This window comes from Chiloscyllium punctatum, chromosome 32 (genome assembly GCF_047496795.1).
Source record: "Chiloscyllium punctatum isolate Juve2018m chromosome 32, sChiPun1.3, whole genome shotgun sequence".
NCBI classification, from domain to species: domain Eukaryota; kingdom Metazoa; phylum Chordata; class Chondrichthyes; order Orectolobiformes; family Hemiscylliidae; genus Chiloscyllium; species Chiloscyllium punctatum.
Window position 1 is genome coordinate 39,906,139 of NC_092770.1, and position 19,076 is coordinate 39,925,214.

Here is a 19,076-nt window from a genome sequence, read left to right on the forward strand (position 1 = left end):
GGACTGTATGGTGACGAGTGATCAGGAGCCGGGTGCGGAGAGAGCACGTGATACTATGGGCGGATCACCTCCCGGCCCCGCCTCCTTCGCTGTGTCAGGTGACTGTGTGCAGTGGCAGGAGTTTGCTGTTGACGGTCAGTGCCCAGCTGTCAGCTGAGTTTTCATCCATCTAACGGGACGAACGTTAGAGGACTCTCCCCCAGTCGGCTTCGAGGAGTCGGAGCACCTACTACGATTTTTTTTCCCCCTTACCTAGTCTCTGTAGAGTTTGATTTTTGTTTTTGCTGCTTCTCCCTCGAAGACACACGAACGTGCGACGACAATGGCGCTGAGCGACGCTGATGTGCAGAAACAGGTAAGGAAGGGTCTGGGTGACAATCCTGTTGGCAGGAGCTGCGGGGGGAAAAAGGGAAGGGGGAATCATTATCTTAACACAATACTGCCTTTTAAATTATCAGTCCCCTCTCAAAATTGCATTGGGCTTGCGGGGAGAAAAAGCAGGCCAGTGTCTCTAAATAGCAAAGAGGCGAACGGAATGTTATAACCTCAAATCGTTTGTGTCCACACATGGTTGGTTCTTAACCTGCGGGATGGTGAAGTTAAAGGGAGGAGTTCGAGACCCTGTTTCATATCAGTCTGATTCGTATGTAAGACTTAAAGTATGAAATGCTCTCTTTCTGATCTGCCATGCAAATGGACTTCCACTTTCTGCATGCACTGTTACGCAATTACAGAAATTTTGTTAATCTGGTAACAATGATACTTTATGGGGTGCGAGTACCAGTAAATTAAACCAACATGTTAAAATAGTTATTCTTTGGATGCTGCTAAATTCACAGCACTTACTAGTATTATATAAAATGTCCATATTCGCTATCAACGTCATTCAGCCTGGAGCCTTCTGTATTTTTGAATAAAGTTAAAACATTTTATGTCTACTTGCAGGATTTCACTGCCATTTGTTTGTAGTCTCCTTTAAATTGAATAACTTGCCACACAATGGTGACTTGTGTTGAGCCCCAGCTGAAATGTTTACTTTAAATTGAATTAAAAAGCTGTTATTTTCTAACTTGATTGAATGTTTAACCTTGTTGAATGCCATTGCCCATTTTCATTCACTTTGGCTAATTTAAGCCTTTAGAATGGGAAAATGTGAATTATTTTGAACTAGACATATATTTCTACTAACATTTTAAATTTTTTTGCATATATTTCCACTTTACTTTGATTAGACCTAGTTTCCCTAGCTCTATTTTGACTTTAGCCAAATCCTAGTTGTCAGTAAGCAGAACTGTATGTTTATGTTGTTGAAATCTGGTTTCAGCTGGGCCACCTGGTTAGAAGGAGTTGTGATCTTGCCCATTCTGGTGTGGGAGGCAGTGCTACTCGTGCTAGGTTCCTGCAAAAATAGTCTAAGACAAGTCTCCATTTCCAGAAAGGAGGATGAGTTTACTTTCATCCTTTCTGTGCATCCTAGATCTCATAACTTTTTTTGTTATAAACAAAAAGATGGTATTTGCCTTAAACTTGTATACTTTTATTGATTTCTTTTGCTATTCAGAACAGGTTCTTTTTTAAACTGCCTTTACAAGTAATGAGACAATACAGGTCAGATGAGTTCAATTACTTAAGTATCATTTGGGTACAAATTGCTGTTACTATAATTAGAACATAACTTGGCGATAAATAAGAAATTCCTGTACGCACCCTAATTTCTGTCAGTAACAGACTTCATATTTAAATTCACTGTTGAATCTGTTTATTGCAACTCATCACGTTATTTACTTGCTAATTTTGTTTTTTCTGGTCAGAAATAATTGTAATCTGGCTCCATGAATGCCATTCACCTTCCAGTGCATTCCCCAGTGGTCACTTCTGTGTAGGCAGAAATGGGTACTGCAGATGCTGGAGATTAGAGTGGTGCTGGAAAAGCTCTGCAGGTCAGGCAGCATCCGAGGAGCACAAAATTTTCGGGCAAGAGCCCTTCATCAGGAATGATGAAGGTCACTTCAGTGTGCCTATGTGTGAGCTGTGATCAGTGTTAATAAGCTGTCTGGTCTTGGGACTACTAAGTCTGACCCTTTCCTTCCCCAATGTTACCTTGTGCACATCTAGGAGGCTTAGTTTTATTTTTGCTTGTTCTTTATTGTCCAGTTTCTTGCAGGATGAAGTTATTGATCCATTATGGTGAATATTCTACTTTATGTTGATAGCTTGCTTGCTACTTAATGATTCTGGTGATGAGGCCTATACCAGCAAACATGGTTGTGATACTTTTTTTGCTGTTCACGGTAGACATATGGTTAAATGTGGGTGTAATATGGGTTATATCATTATTCCTTACAACATTCCCTTTGGTTCCGTGCACTTTGATTTGACATCTTGGTTAGTGATGTCTTTCAATCCTACTCTACATTTGAGCTAATGCCACTTGGAAATTATTGACTTGCTGATAGTTTTTAATTCATTTTTGTTCTGTAGAATCCCACAAACAAATTTGTCGCTAAATCTTGATTTGTCGCTAAATCTTGACTGAATTAGTTAATCTGAAAGCAGTACTGGTACAGAGATGGTCAGACGTTCATTGATCATCGATAACCTTGTAAGAGGCAAAGGACTTTTTGGTAAACTAGAATATTTATACTAGAGGATTAGCATGAGGATATCAGTGTTACTTTGGACATTTTTAGAAAATTGAATATATTCACAATTAAAATTTATCCTCTACTGAAAACCATTTTATGTAGTTACCAAATTCATCAAACATGAGGAGGTCCCTGATTTGATACCAGGCAAAAACACTAATGTCCATCTATCTGTAAAACATTTAGTAAACTTGTCAGTTCATTACTAGATGGATTTTCACTTGAAGAATAATGTACAGTATATTTTAGTGAACTGGAACTTGTAATGGGTGGGGAGAGACCAAAGTAGAAGTGCCAACTGATGCTGAACCAAGGAACACATCCATCATAAAAACTCATTCATAATATGACTGGAAATGTGATCTATGCAACTGTTTTCTTTCTTTGTTCTTCAGATCAAACACATGATGGCCTTCATTGAGCAAGAGGCCAATGAGAAAGCAGAAGAAATAGATGCAAAGGTGACTTTTTAAAAAAGTTATCATTTTCACATTTTCTTGTTTGCAAATGTGTGTACAAGAGTCTGTCAGACCTAAAATTCTGCAATCCTTAAATTTTACCACAGAATTGACATTTTAGTCTATCTCATTATTCCCATTTGGTAATCACCCAGTCTATATTTCGTTATAAATGTAGTTGCTAAATAAGTGCTATAGAACAATCTGAAGTTTGCTACATGTCTCCACTGCATTTCCACAAAGACGAAAAACAAAATTTAAGTACAGTACTTCTATTTTTATCAGTCACTTGCTATCTTCACTGGTGGTTGATCCTAGTTAATAAATTCAGTAAGATTAGTATATTTCTTAGTTGATGCTGAGTATTCTGAGAATTCACCGCAATAAGTAAACTAGACAGTTTTTTTTGTTTTGTGCCTCATGGCTCCACATTGTTTCTCTACCATTCCTCGTTAGTGTTCAAAGCCTGATTCATTTGCCAAAGAATGAGAACTGAAACTGAAAAAGCTTCATGCAGCACAACTATAAGATGGTCCAAATAAGGAATGTGAATTAGTGATATACCTCCAGATCTACAAGCAATGGAAGATATGTAATATCTGTCTTCTGTTGCTGCTTTGCATGACTCCACTAAGCAACTGTCATCATGTAGCAATGAATTTACAATACTGTACAACTGTTATAGTGCATATGAACTAGTAAGGTGAAAATTAGACTAATAAAACCAGTGTGAATTCACATTATTCTAGAAAATTTGAATTTGCTTTGATTAAAAGTTTACCATGTCATTGGATTGCTATAAAGTTAGGCTGATTCACTAATATCCTTTTAGGGAGCAAGCCTTCAGTTCTTGGCTTGTTTACTTTATTTTCACTGTAATAGTGCAATATCATGGTTGACCTTAATGACCCTCTGCAATGGTTCAGCAGGCTACTTCAGTTCAGCAGCCCAAAACCTCTTCTTTATTTGTAAGGTAATTTAGGGAGTGTGCAATAAATGCTGTCATTGCTGGTAGCTGTAATATTCAGTGAATCATGTATATTATGATGTGGAGGTCCGTTTGCTCAGTTGGCTGGATTGCACTAAAATAGTGTCAGCTGCATGGGTCCAATTCCTACACTGGCTGAGATTGCCATGAAGGACTCTTCGCAACCTCCCCGCTAGCGTGGCTCTCAGGTTAAACCATCACGAGTTGTCTGCTTCTTTTCGAAGAGCAGCTCTGTATTCCAATAGGATTATGAGTACTTTGCATTGTGATGTTAATAACACAATTCTCTATGTGGAGGCAGTAAAATAAAATATTAATGTAAGAGATTAAACTGTAATGTCTGAATTTTATAGCTTAATTTATAGCTTGAATTTGCATTGTGACTGGCCAAAAGCAAATGGCCCTGTCAAAGTTACTGGGGTTTTCTTCTCCAAGAGCAGAGCTGAATCAGACAGATCTATAACTCCTGGCAATTCCTAATTTGAAGAAACAAAAGTGAATAGTCTTCTGACATGTCTGTTTTGGTGCCTACTGGAGAGTTCCAACAAGAATATGGAATGTAATCTGAATATGGGACCCTCATTTGCTTAGGATCTTTTAGAACATTTCTGCTGAGGTTAATCAATTTCTACAGATCTATACACAATTCCTGCTGGTGTGGTTCTGCATCACATCATTGTGGTGCATTTAAACTGTTGGAGGTTTGTGCTGCAACTTTACATTTCTCCTACTGAAAGTACAGACTGCCTCACTTTAATTGGGCTATCTTTCTATATAGGGTGGAAACCATTTAGACTCATTTTAGTTGAGTAACATTTTCTACCTGTGAAGAGGTTGTTGCAATTAGTTCTTTGACAAAACTTATTATGTAAATACTAACTATTTTAATGTGCAGTTCTTGAGTAGCGTTGTTTAATGTGCACAGAGCAAGCTCTGCAAGCTTGTTTGTGAATCTATAAAATCAGTCCTATTTTCTTGTGTTCATTTGATGCTGGAGTCATTGAAAGTCAATGTGTTGGTTTTCAGGCAGAAGAGGAGTTTAACATTGAAAAGGGCCGCCTTGTACAGACACAGAGGTTAAAGATCATGGAATATTATGAAAAGAAGGAAAAGCAAATTGAGCAGCAGAAGAAAATGTAAGTAGCATGTAAATTCACATTTCAAATGTCAATATGTCAGTTTCAAATTTTACTTGTAATGCTTCTTCGTTTATAACAAGATTTGTTCTGGTTATTTAAGTGTAGAAATTGTTTTTTTTGTGTGAAATTTAAAATAGAACCACTTTTGATTTCTGAAAATATGTTAATTTATCTACAAACTGAATATTCCACTATATGCAGCTTGTTTAGGTTCTTAGCGTTGGGTGTACTGAAATCTTTCTTCACTTGAACTGACTTTTTTTTTGTTTACTTTCAGTCAAATGTCTAACTTGCAGAACCAGGCTAGATTGAAGGTCCTCAAAGCCAGAGATGATCTCATTTCGGTGAGTTTGCTAAGATATTAAATGAACTAAAATGCTGTGCCTTGGTAGCTTATGTTCTGGAAAAAGCATGCTTGCAATTTTTCCTGCCTGTAAAGTATGAATATATATTCATGCCTTTAGTAACTTAGTTTATCTCAGCAATACTGTTTGAATTGCCTGTTAATCATAAAGCACAGTGTGACTTTATGGTCCTGATTAAACCTTTTCCTTGTTTGTTGATGGCTAGTTTTCATGCAGGTGTCAGATTAACCGACGATTACCTCTTGCCAAAATTACGCTGGTGTATTACAGGAAGAACTATCCATTGAACGGAAAGTCATGTTTTGTGCTACCTGAATGTAGATAGTGGCAAAATTTTGTGCATGCTGATCGTCTTTCCTCATCCAGGCATACTACATAAGAATAAATTTAATGACAGCAAAGTCTATTTATATCCAAACTACGGGTTGGAGAGTCCCGATTTCAGTTCTTCCTTTGTATTGATTTGGTGCAACAGATTTGGTGTACTGATTTCCCTTGGTTTTGAACTATGGAAAGTGAAATAGTGAAAGTTTGTCTTGGCAATCAATCAGTAACCAAAATTTGAAATGGGTTTCTGCTTGGGTTCGCTGATGTTCACTGAACAACTATTCCAGCAAAACTCAGTGGCATACATGTAAATAAAAATCTTTTGAATAAAATACTGCAACAAGGAGAAATTTCTTGAAGGATTGAGTATCTTTGGGGTTCTCTACCCAAAAAAAATGTGAATGCTGTGACAGAATATTTTGAAGATTTGAAATTGATATACGATTGTTTGCTAAGGTGGATGAGGATAGCATGAGATCTGTTGATCTTTTCTGAACTTATCTAATTGTGGAAATGGTTCAAAGGGGTGTAAGATCTATTACTGCTCCTGTTTGAGTTCTTAGGACAGAGTAATTGTGATCATAACACAGGATTCCTATCCATTTATAGAGTCAGATGTACAACATGGAAATAGACCCTTCAGTCCAACCCGTCTACTACGACCAGATATCCCAACCCAATCTGCCACCTGCCAGCGCCTGGCCCATATCCCTCCAAACCCTTCCTATTCATATACCCATCCAAATGCCTTTTAAATGTTGCAATTGTCCAGCCTCCATCACTTCCTCTGGCAGCTCATTCCATACCTGTACCACCCTCTGTGTGAAAAAGTTGCCCCTTAGGTTCCTTTTATATCTTTCCCCTCTCACCCTAAACCTATGCCCTCTAGTTCTGGACTCCTTGACCCCAGGGAAAAGACTTTGCCTATTTACCTTATCCATTCCCCTCAATTTTGTAAACCTAATTTTGTAAACCATTCCCCTCAGTCTTCGCTCCAGTGAAAACAGCCCCAGCCTGTTCAGCCTCTCCCTACAGCTCAAATCCTCCAACCCTGGCAATGTCCTTAAGTCTTTTCTGAAGCCTTTCAAGTTTCACAACATCTTTCCAATAGGAGGGAGACCAGAATTGCACGCAATATTCCAACAGTGGCCTAACTGATGTCCTGTACAGCTGCAACATGACCTCCCAACCCCGTACTCAATACTCTGACCAATAAAAGAAAGCATACCAAACTCCTCCTTCACTATCCTATCTACCTGCGACTCCACTTTCAAGGAGCTATGAACCTGCACTCCAAGGTCTCTGTTCAGCAACACTCCCCAAAGAAAAAGGAAAAATATTCTCTACTCCCAGGCCAACTGTGACTAATGAAGTATTTTTATTCAGAAGAAATTAATTTCCAATCTGAACAAATCACTTTTTAATAAAAGTGAACATGATTTTGTTTTTTAAAAGGAAAAATAAGTGCCCCATCCATAAGAGATTGGGTGGTGGTGGGGTACTGGATTAAAAATGAGTGGACTTAGGAGTCTGCATCATTTTATTACCTATTTGTGATATCTGTGGGCTGTCAGTTGTTGCTTGTTCTCCAGCATGGCTTGATCTTTGTATTTCGTGATTTTACTTTGTTTCCAGGATCTGTTGAATGAAGCCAGGCAGAGACTAGGCAGAGGGGCAAAAGATCCTACAAGATACCAAACACTTCTGGATGGACTGATACTGCAGGTAAGGTAGAGATAATATTGTAAATATGCTGGATGATAGTTTCTGATTTCAACTGCAGTGAATGTACAGTTCCCACTCCCATGTAGATATTAGTTAGTATTGATACTAGATTCCATGTTGAAACCTTTTTCTTCCCTTGGAGGCTCTTGTTGAGGTAGGAAATGGGCAGGGTGCTGATTGTTTTACACTTTGCCCAGTGTGAGTTTGCCATATCCTTTGTGAAATTGTCAGTTGGCAAAACAGGTTTCTTAGAAGGCAGAAGCAAGTTGCCAGTCAAAAGTTGTAGAACTTGTTAAAAGCCTTATTAATGTCGTGACTTGCCTTGTACTTAAAAGGCCATGGCATGGTAGGCTACAGACCAAGTACAGTTAAATGATTAAACAGAAAAGCAGGTTAAAAAAATCCTCAGCCAGCATCTTGCAAACCCATGACCATTTCCATCTAGAAAGAGACAGGCAGCAGAAAAATGGGAATCCCACCATATTTCAGGTTCCCCTCCAAGCCACTCACCACATTGAATTGGAAATATATGGCCGTTCCTTCACTGTGGCTGGGTAAACCTCTTGTAATGCTCTCCCTAACGACATTGTGGGTCAATCCTTTTTCTTTCTCCCCCTTAGGGCTTTTACCAACTGCTGGAACCTATGGTGATTATTCGATGTCGCAAGCAAGACACTGCTGTAGTTAAGGTAATGGATTTTTAGTTCCAGACTACAGTTCCAAATTTATCATTTTTATGTGAACTTGGAATGGTTTTGTGCAAGTTTTTTCCTAATATCCCACTTGGAGTCATGCCTGTTGTATGAAGTGAAGGTGGGTGTGCACACAGGGTATGCAATGGCTAGAGTTAAAAAGAAAGATTAGCTTATTGTCCGCTCAGCCTTGCTTGGCTGAAAAATGGCAAAGTTAAAGAGTACTAAGTATGGGTTTGCCACTCTGAAAATGGGAATTGGTTAGTATGGTCCCTTTAATTCAAATGTGCTGCTGTAGTGGCCACATGACTGAACAGCTCCTCGGAGTACAGAATGTTGGATATAACTTTGTTTTACAACAGAATAAAATATATTTTCTTAGTAACTAGTCTGTTTTTGATGTGGAATGTTCCTCTTTTCTCTCTCCCCACATCAACCCCTCAAAAGACTTTTAGAATGTTTGACAGCAAGATTCACCATGACCTAGAATTCTTTTTAAATTTGCCATTCCACTGTTACAATTCTGAGAGGCTGAGTATCTTGATGTATGCTAACTTCTGATTCACTGGATGACGTGATGGGTGATCATACCTTTTTGGTTTTAGAAGGCCTTGTACATGTTTCTCCTCTTGTCTCTTGATTCAAAATAAATTTCTAATGTGCATATCGCATGCTTTTTTTAAGCTTCATTTCTTCCTCTCTCCTTGAAAGCAGTTAAGAAAGTAATGACTAAATTTATCAATTAGACTGTTCATGGTGAAATTTTTGCATATTGAGTCTCTAATAATGATACTTTGATAAATAAGGAACTGTTTTTATCAATGGACCATTATACAAACTAAAGCATTTGTACAGCAAAACTTACAATGTGTTCACTCACTTTAACTGCTGCTCAAGCAGTGGTTAAATAAGTACCTTTTTTATTTTGGAAGTTCATTTTAAAAGCCTTCAGATATTGTAGGTAGGATTATATTCTTGTATAATGACACTTTAGTTTCATATTTTAAAATAAACCTTTTAATGCATAAAACACTTCTGGGTGGCTTTTTTAAATATTCTGGATTTTCCTGTGATGTTAATAGATGCTGAATGGTTGTTATTACTCTGAAACTTAACTCCTTCAGAAATCCGTGTGTAAAATAACATGAAATCCTCTAATTGTTAGCAGTTAGTCTTAGGTGCTCGCATGGTGTGTATTGTAGAGGCTTGGAGGTGTGATTTACTGAAAACTTTCAATTTGACACTTGTTCTTGATGTAAGCACCCTAAGAAAATCATACTTTGTTGAATGACAAGTACAACATACTATCTTGGTAATTATGGTTAAACACAGTAAATGGATTTGGACTTGGATAAATAGGTATTGGGAATTATTAAATTTCTCTTCCATTAAACATTTTCCAAGTTTTGGATCAAAATGGAAGTGATAGAAAAATAAACGATCATGTTAAATTGCCAAACTCCAATTGAATGGATTTGGTAGTTTTAGCAAACCAGGAAGTTGTGTGAATACTTGAACATGATTGATTCCTCTCCTGCTTGTTGGTATTGCTGATGCTGCATGCAACATTAGTCACTTAATGCCAGCTTTTAAATTGCTTATGGGATGAGGTAAACCACACCAGAGATTGACAAAAGTAGCCCTGGAAAATCTTGCAATCAGAGTGAGGACTCTCGCTATTCAGCAAAATCTAGCCCATTATAACTTCCAATGTTCAATATTTTGTCATGTCATGAAACAATTTGTGTAATCATGCCTGACTGTAATGAAGAAGCTGTATGTAATGTTACCTCAACTTTAGAACATTATTTCCTCTGACCATGAACAATGCCATAAATCTGTTTCTGTATCTTCACCTTTTAAATTCCTAATAGGCCTCCATCAACAAGAATGTTTCCATTTACAAGAACAGTATAAATAAAGATATTGATGTTCACATTGACCAGGAAAATTTTCTGCCTGAAGACATGTAAGCATCTACAGCTTTTTTTTTTGTTTTAGAGACACTTGGGTTCAGTTCACTTCCATCCGTTTTGAGGGTAGTATTTTTAAGTGAATCATTGAGTTAACAAAAATGTGAGTTAGTCTAACTTTGTGATTTCAATCCACTGGCAGTTCTGATGGTCTAACACATTAATATTGCAGACATCTACTTTCACATTTTGAAGTAGATTCATATAATTCCCAAAATTTCAAGTCTTTCTTTATAAATTATCATTGAGCTGCCCAATGTTGGCCATTTTAATCTGTTGGATTCATAATCTTGAATTGGCAAGATAAAAGTTGTATTCCTACACTTGAATATCATTTGGGCTTTCAGATGAGATGCTGCTCAGCAGCAGAGTACTCCATTACTGAAAGTGATCAGCCTATTTCTACTTGTACAGCAAGGTTGATGTACCAACAGCTGAAAGTCTAACGTCCAGTTAGAATGTAGTCATGTCTGAAGTACTGAGCATGCTCCTTTAAACCAGAAAAGCCTTATGATTTTTGTAATTTTTTTATCCTTAAAGACTGCAGTAATTTCCTGATAACAGATGTTGGGCTAATTGATGCCTGTCACAGATCTAAATCATTATATAGACAGTACCTTCTGCTTTTGCTCACTGACTAGTTATGAACTGCAGGGAAAGTTGATCATGCTGGAACCATTCAATAATTGTTTCTTTTCTCTTCACAGTGCTGGAGGTGTTGAAATGTATGATTGTACAGGAAAAATAAAAGTTTCCAATACCTTGGAGAGTAGGTTGGACCTCATTGCACAGCAGGTAAGGAAATTGTTCGCGAAGTTCTGAAATTTGTGTTTAGTTTGGTAATACAATATGCAATTGAAACAAGTTGTTGATCTTGTTCTTCCCTTTTGTGTAGTATTTACGAAATTGTCATTTTTGAGTGCCTTTTTGGTTCAGTAGACTAACAAACTGTGGTAAACCACACAAAATAGCTTGTTCCCTGTCAAATGTGTCTCTTAAAATTGAAGTGGAAACACAGCAGACCCTCATTCCCTGATCTGAAACAAAGGCAGTCACGAGTTTCTACTTCAGTCAAACAAGTAGCACTTATACAAACTCAGTTTGAATCAGTGCATGATCCTGAAGTTCTGAGATTTCTTAACACTTGGATTGAAACAAGACTGCTTATTGGATAATAAATGTAAAGAAATAGGGAATGTAAGCTTGCTGAATTCCTGGTTTGACTGAATTGCCACCAAGCAACTTATTTCTGATGGCACATAAGATGATCTGTGCTGGTTTTGTATTTCTGTTGTAATGAGATAACTATTAAAGCTAATGTTTCGTCTGTCTTTCAGATGATGCCAAAGATCAGAGTGGCTTTGTTTGGTCCCAATCAAAACCGGAAGTTCTTGGACTAAATTCTGTGCTTTAGACCTATTGTATCCTAACACACAATAATAAAAAGATGTAAAAGTTACAGACATAATTTAAAAAAAAATCCATTGTACTTGCTGTTCTGTGGTGTTGTATCTAAACTATGTTTGAAACTACTTTCATTTGGTTGTTTCTGTATGTAACTAAGGGAAATTGCCAAAAGGCATTGGGAGATCACTGGGCTTATTGAGGAACTTCAGATTGTTCAAGTCAGTTGGTTTTTTTTTTGTATAAACATTTTTCTTCCCAAATGTGATCAAAGCTTTAGGTTTTTTTTGTAGCACAAGTATCAATCATTGCAGCACACAGGTGATTTCCCAAAATATAGAACAAGTGAAATATAAAGAAAATATTAATTCTAGTGTTGCTGATAAGTCAGTCCTGTACTATTTAATTGCATTGTGTTTTCAGGTACTGTATGTGTATATATGGTTCTGAAATAAACATCTTTTGCTGGATCTTGTATCTTTGCAATCATGAAATAACTAAATTTGAGTTATGTTTTCAATTTAAATGTTTTGAACTTTTACACAATGTTAATTTTAATCTATATGTTATGGTAATGGTAACTTTGGGCATTAAAAGAATAATGACATAGCTGTAAATGCTTTAAGCTGGCATTCAGTGTATGCTTTTGCCTTTTTGACATTTGCATTCTTTAATGATATGTCTTTGAATTTCTCCACCTTTTTACAGTATGTTCAGCTTGAGTTGTTTCTGAACTTTGAGCTATTGCCCATTTGTTGTACTGTGCTTTTTAAAAAAAACCCTAACAATCATCATCTTATATGAAAAGATATTGTTAATTTTTGCAGGCCACTTTCAGCACATAGCTGGTTCTTGTTTTACGTTACATTGTCGTCTTAATACTGTATCACTTTGCTTGAACATAGTTTTATTTATAGGACTTGCTTCTTCACATTGCACTGTCATTTCAAGATTGTGTTATCGTCTTAGTTATCTGATATCTGGACCCAGTTTCATGTTGTAATGGGGAATTCTGAAGAACCTTAGACCAGAGTTCTTGTGAAAGGAGACTGGGCCTTGCCTCAGCATTGCCTCCCTTTTGGATCCGCTTTCCCTCCTTCCTTCCTGCCCTACTCTTTTTCAGCTGTTCCCTTCTGGTTGCTATTCTGAACTTGCTCCATCTAGCAGCAGAAATTGGCCAATGCAGGTGCTGCTGCTCAGTTGCATTATTACCGTCACCCATCATTTACTGCCACTCGATGGAACTAAGTCAATCTAAAGATTATAGAAATTTAAGAATTGGAAACTTTTAAATTCATCTGTGGACATACGGCAGACTCTCATTTGCAGGTTAAGTGAGTTTGGAGTCCATAATTCTCTACATTTCAACTTCCACCTTTTTCTGGGTGGAAAGTATCAGAAAGAATCTAACTGTGGCTTAACCCTGGTTCTTACAGGCATCAGTGAGTTGATTTCTGGAAGCATTCAGTCAAATGTCAATTTTGAGGAGTTTCATGGAATGTTTTCCTTTGTGAGCCCTTGTGACTATTCCCACATACTTTTAACGCTGCTCACTTCCTGCACCTCATCTCCATATTGCTGCTTTAGCACAACCTTGCCCCAAAAATTAGTGAAATGCTTAGTTAGTGTCAGAACCTTCCAGTATTTGTTATGTGAATGTCCTATTTAAACTGCAGCTAGGTCTGAAATAGCCATCAAGTCAGTGGTCTCCAATGTCTTATGAAACAAGCTGCAAAGACCTGGTGGCACATTGTCAATATTGCACACTACACTTTTTTTTCAATGGATCTTTCCTCAAACTATTAAGCCTTCCTACCACTTGCAATTCCAACTTACTTGGAATAACTCATTATACCTGTCAATGGACTAACCCTCATTTCCCTTCACTGTTCAGTGTTGCCAGACTTGACAGCTATCTCACTAAAAAGACAGCTGTTTTGAGTGTTCATGTAGATGTAAAGCTAACAAATTGAGGAAAGAACCCTAAGAGGCATTTTTTTCCTGATGCACGAGACTGGTGCTTTTTGCTGTGTAAAGCAATTTGGCAACAGCTTTACAATGAGAGGTGTGGTTGAGCTCTGTTGAACTGCATGACAAGTTGCTGTGATATGGTGAGGTTTTTTTTGTCAATGCCAACCTTTTGGACAGCAGGTACTGGTGATCACCATGCACAAAGCATGTTTTTGTGGTGTTTGGGACATGCTGACCAAGAGAGCCCTGCAGAAGATACCAGAAAGTGTGCCTGGAAAGTACTTAGACTTTCATGTTCGAAATTGTTACTAATTTCTGCCCACTGCTTGGGGAAAATAGTAAAGTGCACATATCCAAGGTGCAATTGGGTAATTAGAAGTCAATAAATGAAAATAAATCCCTCATTCACTAGCACAATTCTTATCTGTCAAAACATGGGGTGGAAAACCGGACTTTTTCATCTCAACATCAAAACTTGTTTTTGTGATCTCCCACTGTCCATGTCAGTCAGGGGCTGGGAAAAATTGGCCTTCTGTTCCACTTGAGTCCTATCTTAGTGAATTTTCAGAAATGCAGCTACAATTTTAAGTGAAATTACTTTTTTTCTAGTTTGTTCAAAGTTGACTTAAATTCTTGCTGGGTTTTTTTTTTGGAAAATGGGCTGAAGAAATCTTGCATTCTGTGAGATCAGGAGGCAGTGCTGAATGGGAGTAGCTCTGGAGAAACAAAGCCATATAGTCTCTCAGTGTAGGATAGATGATAACGTCTGAGGAACCAGCAACCATTTCCATACTGGCTCCCTTGATATTGTGTCCAGTAAGCAGCCTTGATTAGTCACAGCTTTGTATGTAGACTACTGTAAAGGATCGATTTGCAACAGCTTGTACTACTGTGGAAAACCAGTTTATGTTGCTGATGGCTGCTTTAAAAAAAACTGATAAAAGACGTGTCACAACTGAAAACGAATAACACAGTAGTCCTGAATTTTTCACCTAGTTCATATACTAAGTCACAGAGAGGTAAATGTTTCTTTCGACTTAACATTCGAACTTGGATCCTTCCATTTATGTATTTTCCTACAATCCCGAAATAATACTTCACTGTGGTAACAACCCAAAATCTGAACACTGGTTCGGAGTAAGGAATGTATTGGGGATTACTTGCTGAGGTTGCAAACCTTGACATATAGTTAATTATTTTACAAGTTTAAATTGTATTGAATGTTGTGCTTGCAATATCCTCAGATTATATTTTGATTATGACAATAATCAAAAGACTACATTAGAAATGCCATTCTTCTATGACCTTCTGTTCATACCCCTGGTTCTTTTCACTTCCTAAACTGACTGTATTTGGATTTTAAACTAGTGGCATGTGGTTTGGTCTATTTACATGAAGGTGTTTAATAATTTAACTGGTTCAATCTTGTCAGAACTGTGATTTTAAACCAATATATGTCTCAGTAGATGACAGAAAGACTCCTGAAATATTAAGGTTTGCTTATATTGTGCAATTTACAAGAGAGGAAAACTATACTAAACCATTTAGTGTAGCAGAAGCAAGTTTTTTTTAAAAAAAAACTTTTAAATTCAGTTTGAAAGTAGATGCATGAATAATTTATCTCAGAAAAAGGAGTTAGTTCAGTCTCCTCCCCGTTTAGACCCTACCTGGAATTTACATCCGTAACTAAGCTATTTTTGCTCGTTCTAAGGTGGTCTTTGGTTTGATAATTTCTGAATGATTTAATTCTTGAGAATTGCTTTGGTATATTTTGTTATACTACTGGTGCCACATAGATGCAAGTTGTTGTTTGTATTTTGGGCACCAGTTTCGTAAAATGAGATTTGACAAATAAAATGATTGAAGTTAGAACTTTTCTGCTAACAAAGTTGGGATGGAGTTCTCTTTAACATTTGAGTGGATAAACTTATCTCAAGGGGTGAAATTGTGTAGCATCACAAAACATGATAGTGTTTTTTGTTCACATAAAGCCTGTACGTGATGCTATTTCAGATGTTGACATTGTTATGATTCTCTTTATTGAAAAATAATTCTAAGAAATCCATTCCAGGCTGTTTCAGATATTGTATTCAATCTGTAGCAAATTAAACTTTAACTGATTTTATTTAAATTTATTTGTGATTGTTACATATACCATAAAATCATGAATCAAAGGGGGCTTACGTAAAACCTTGTATTAGACGGAGTTTTGAGATTGCTGAGGAAACCTCGAGGTAGCCTGGATTGCCTTTTCACATTTCACAATGGTCTGACCTTGTCCAGGAAAAAGCATTCAAAAAAATGTAGGGAGTTAGATCTGGCAAAAGCAAGTCATCTTTTCTTCTGCTTACTGTGCAGTCTTTGGACAAGTCCATTCAGCACAGACAAACCTGTTTTCATGCTGCAGTGCTAAATCTATTGTGGCTTCAGCATGGGAAATAGGTTGGTGAGCAGTTGTGCACTCAGACTCTTCAGAGCATCAGAGTGATAATCCTGTGCTTTCCTGATCCATATGTCAAAAATGCTGAAGATTATCAAGGTGGTTTATTAGTCTCATCCTGCATAGGTAGCATTTTGACACGCATAATGCAACCTGGCTTCTTGGTCTTTCCCGTTCCAAGAAGTTGCAGCATTTCAGCATCAAACACATTGGCCCAGATTACAGCAGTGACAGGTTCCTTCCTGCACTTTCTACCATTAATGTTTTATCTTTTTAAAAAAAAATCTGGTAAAACAGTCTGGTTCATCTCAAGTAAAAACATCTCTTGGTGCATACTAATTCAGGTCTTGAATGAGACCATTTCTCAGCCTTTGCTGCTGGCTTGCTCATGATTTCTCTCTTGAGTATAGCCCAACTGCACTCCAGTTGTTAGGCACAGTCAAATGACAACTGTCCATAAATTCATTCAATATAGAGTTACTAGTCTGAGCTTTTAATTTAGCACAGATATCCTTTTAATTGGATTTCCTATTCTGCAAGTGAGAATAAATGACCACTACAGAGTTTCAGGTTATCTAAATGGATTGGAGGGTTACTAATGTAACCCTACTGTTTAAGAAGAGAGGCAAATTGTAGCCTGGTTAGCTTGACATTAAATGGGAGAATACTAGAATTCATTATTACAAGATTTGATAACAGAACACCTGAAGGTAGTGACAGAATCTACAGTATTGCCATTCTCCAGGGACACTTCTAAACCATTCAAAATCAAAATGCTCTGATGCACCATGCAATTATCAATCTTCCAATCTAATATTCCTTTTATGTTTCTTTTGCATTCTTAATTGTCCCTTTTTGAAAAATGAAAATGTGTAATATTTCAGTAGCAAAGTGTTGTCCCTTGTAACCTTTGGTTATGTTTCACCTTTTAGGGGTAACAGGTTCCCCAGTGTACTTTACAACTAAGTAAAAAAGTAAAGAAAAATGCTTTTCTGGAGGTTAAGACTGAGAGAGGTGACCAGGTGTCATCTTCCTGAATTCCATCGACTCTAGAACAGTTCCTATGGATTGGAGGTTGGTAATGTAACCCACTATTTAACCAGGGAGGAAGAGAGAAAATTGCAAATTATAGCCTGGTTAGTTAGACATTGAAAGTAGAAAGAAATGCTAGAGTCTATTATAAAACAATAGCAGAATGCTTGAAAGATGCTAACAGGATCAAACAGTGTCAACTTGGATTTATGAAGGGAAAGTCATGCTTGAGTTAAAAAAAAATCAGGACGTAACTAGTATGGTGGATGAGGAGAAGCAATTGGATGTGGTTTATTTGGATTTCTAGAAGGCTTTCGATAAGGTCCCACATAAGAGATTAGCCTGAAAAATTAAAATACATGAGATCGGAGGTCATGTACTGAAATGGCAGTCAGGTAAAGTGTAGGAATAAATACATCTTTTTCTGCATGGTAAGCAATGTTTTGTTGGTTACGACAGGAATCACTGCTTAGGCTCCTGCTATTCACAACATATATTAATGATTTGGATGAGGGCATAAATGTAATGTCTCAAAGTTTGCAGAAAGCACAAACCTGGATGTGACAGTGAGCAGTGAGGAGGTTTCAGAGAAGCTTCAGTGTGATTTGGGCAAGCTGAGTGAGTGGGCAGATGCAGTATAATTTGGTAGCAAAAACAGATGGTGAATTATTTTATGAATAGTGATAAATTGGGGAAGGGGGTTGTGCAATGAGACCTCGCTGACCTTGTACAGTAGTCACTAAGTAAGCACACAGGTGCAGTGGGTGAAGACTATGATGACAAATGGTGTATGAGCCTTTTTACGAGTGGATTTGAGTACAGGAGCAGGGGTGTCTTGCTGCTGTCTTTCTTGGGGGCGTTGGTGAGACCACAGCTGGAGTATTGTATGCAATTTTGGTCTTTTTTATCTGAGAAAGGATGTTCTGGCTCTGTAAAGAGGGAGTGCAATGATGATTTACCAGACTGATCCCCAGGATTATGGGCCTGACATGGTGAGAGATTGGATTGATGAGGACTATATTTAGTACAGTTTAGAAAAATTACAAGTGGGGTGCTCATAGAAACCTATAAAATTCTAATAGGTTTAGACTGGCTGTCCAGAACTAGGGGTCACAGTCTAAGAGTAAGGAGTATCTCTTTAGAACAGAGCCAAGGAGAAATTTCTTCACCCAGAGACAGATAAACCAATGGAATTCTTTGCCACAGGAAACTGTTGAGGCCAAAACATTGAAGACTTTCAAGAAAGATGTAGATATAGTTCTTAGGACTAAAGGAGCAAAAGCTATGGGGATAAAGTAGAACAGAGTACTGAGTTGGACAATCCGCCATACCTGCCTGACCTGGTGTGCTTTTCCAGCACCACACTTTCGACTCTAATCTCCAGCATCTGCAGTTCTCACTTTTGCCTAATGATACAGGCAGCAGAGGTTTGAATTACCTCAAGTGGGAAGTTGGAGGCTGGCTGGGGGAACATACCAGTCTCAAGATAACTAAAAGATGGATAATGGTTTTAAAAGCAGATTCCAAAAGACAGAGAAGCAGTGGCTTAAGCATAAAATATGGGTGTGACTGTGTGTGAACCTTTTTTATATGAATTCTGTCGAGGCTAACTCAGACAGTGTGCCATTGGGGGTGAGCACAAGGTCAGTATTAATCAAATTCAATTCATTCAACTTGGCCGCAGTCCCTTTTTCCTTCTCTTGTGATGAGGGATTGGTGTATAGACACTCATCTCTCTCTCTCTCTCTCTCTCTCTCTCCCCCTAACACCCTCTCTCTCTCTCTCTCTCTCTCTCTCTCTCTCTCTCTCTCTAACTCTGCTTCTTGACTGAAAAACATGACATTTTGATTAACTTTATAAATAGAGGCATAGAGTACAAAAGTCAACAAGTTTTGCAAAACCTATATCAAACTGTTC

The 19,076-nt window shown here is 37.6% G+C and overlaps 1 protein-coding gene across 1 annotated transcript; it reads left to right on the forward strand.

Moving 5' to 3' along the window:
• Nucleotides 1-78: 78 nt before the first annotated feature.
• atp6v1e1b (ATPase H+ transporting V1 subunit E1b) lies at nt 79-12,186 on the forward strand. The gene is made up of 9 exons (XM_072552139.1): nt 79-355; nt 3,041-3,106; nt 5,118-5,227; nt 5,508-5,574; nt 7,558-7,647; nt 8,268-8,336; nt 10,214-10,308; nt 11,020-11,107; nt 11,650-12,186. Exons 1-9 carry the CDS (start codon nt 323-325, stop codon nt 11,710-11,712), a joined length of 681 nt encoding a protein of 226 aa, XP_072408240.1. The 5' UTR covers nt 79-322; the 3' UTR covers nt 11,713-12,186.
• Nucleotides 12,187-19,076: the final 6,890 nt, after the last annotated feature.

What these genes read in the sequence shown, in the direction of transcription:
- atp6v1e1b (XM_072552139.1), top strand. Translation starts at nt 323, where the DNA reads ATGGCGCTGAGCGACGCTGATGTGCAGAAACAG. An exon ending in ACGCTGATGTGCAGAAACAG is followed by an intron (nt 356 to 3,040) that starts GTAAGGAAGGGT and finishes TTTGTTCTTCAG; the next exon opens with ATCAAACACATGATGGCCTT. An exon ending in CAGAAGAAATAGATGCAAAG is followed by an intron (nt 3,107 to 5,117) that starts GTGACTTTTTAA and finishes GTTGGTTTTCAG; the next exon opens with GCAGAAGAGGAGTTTAACAT.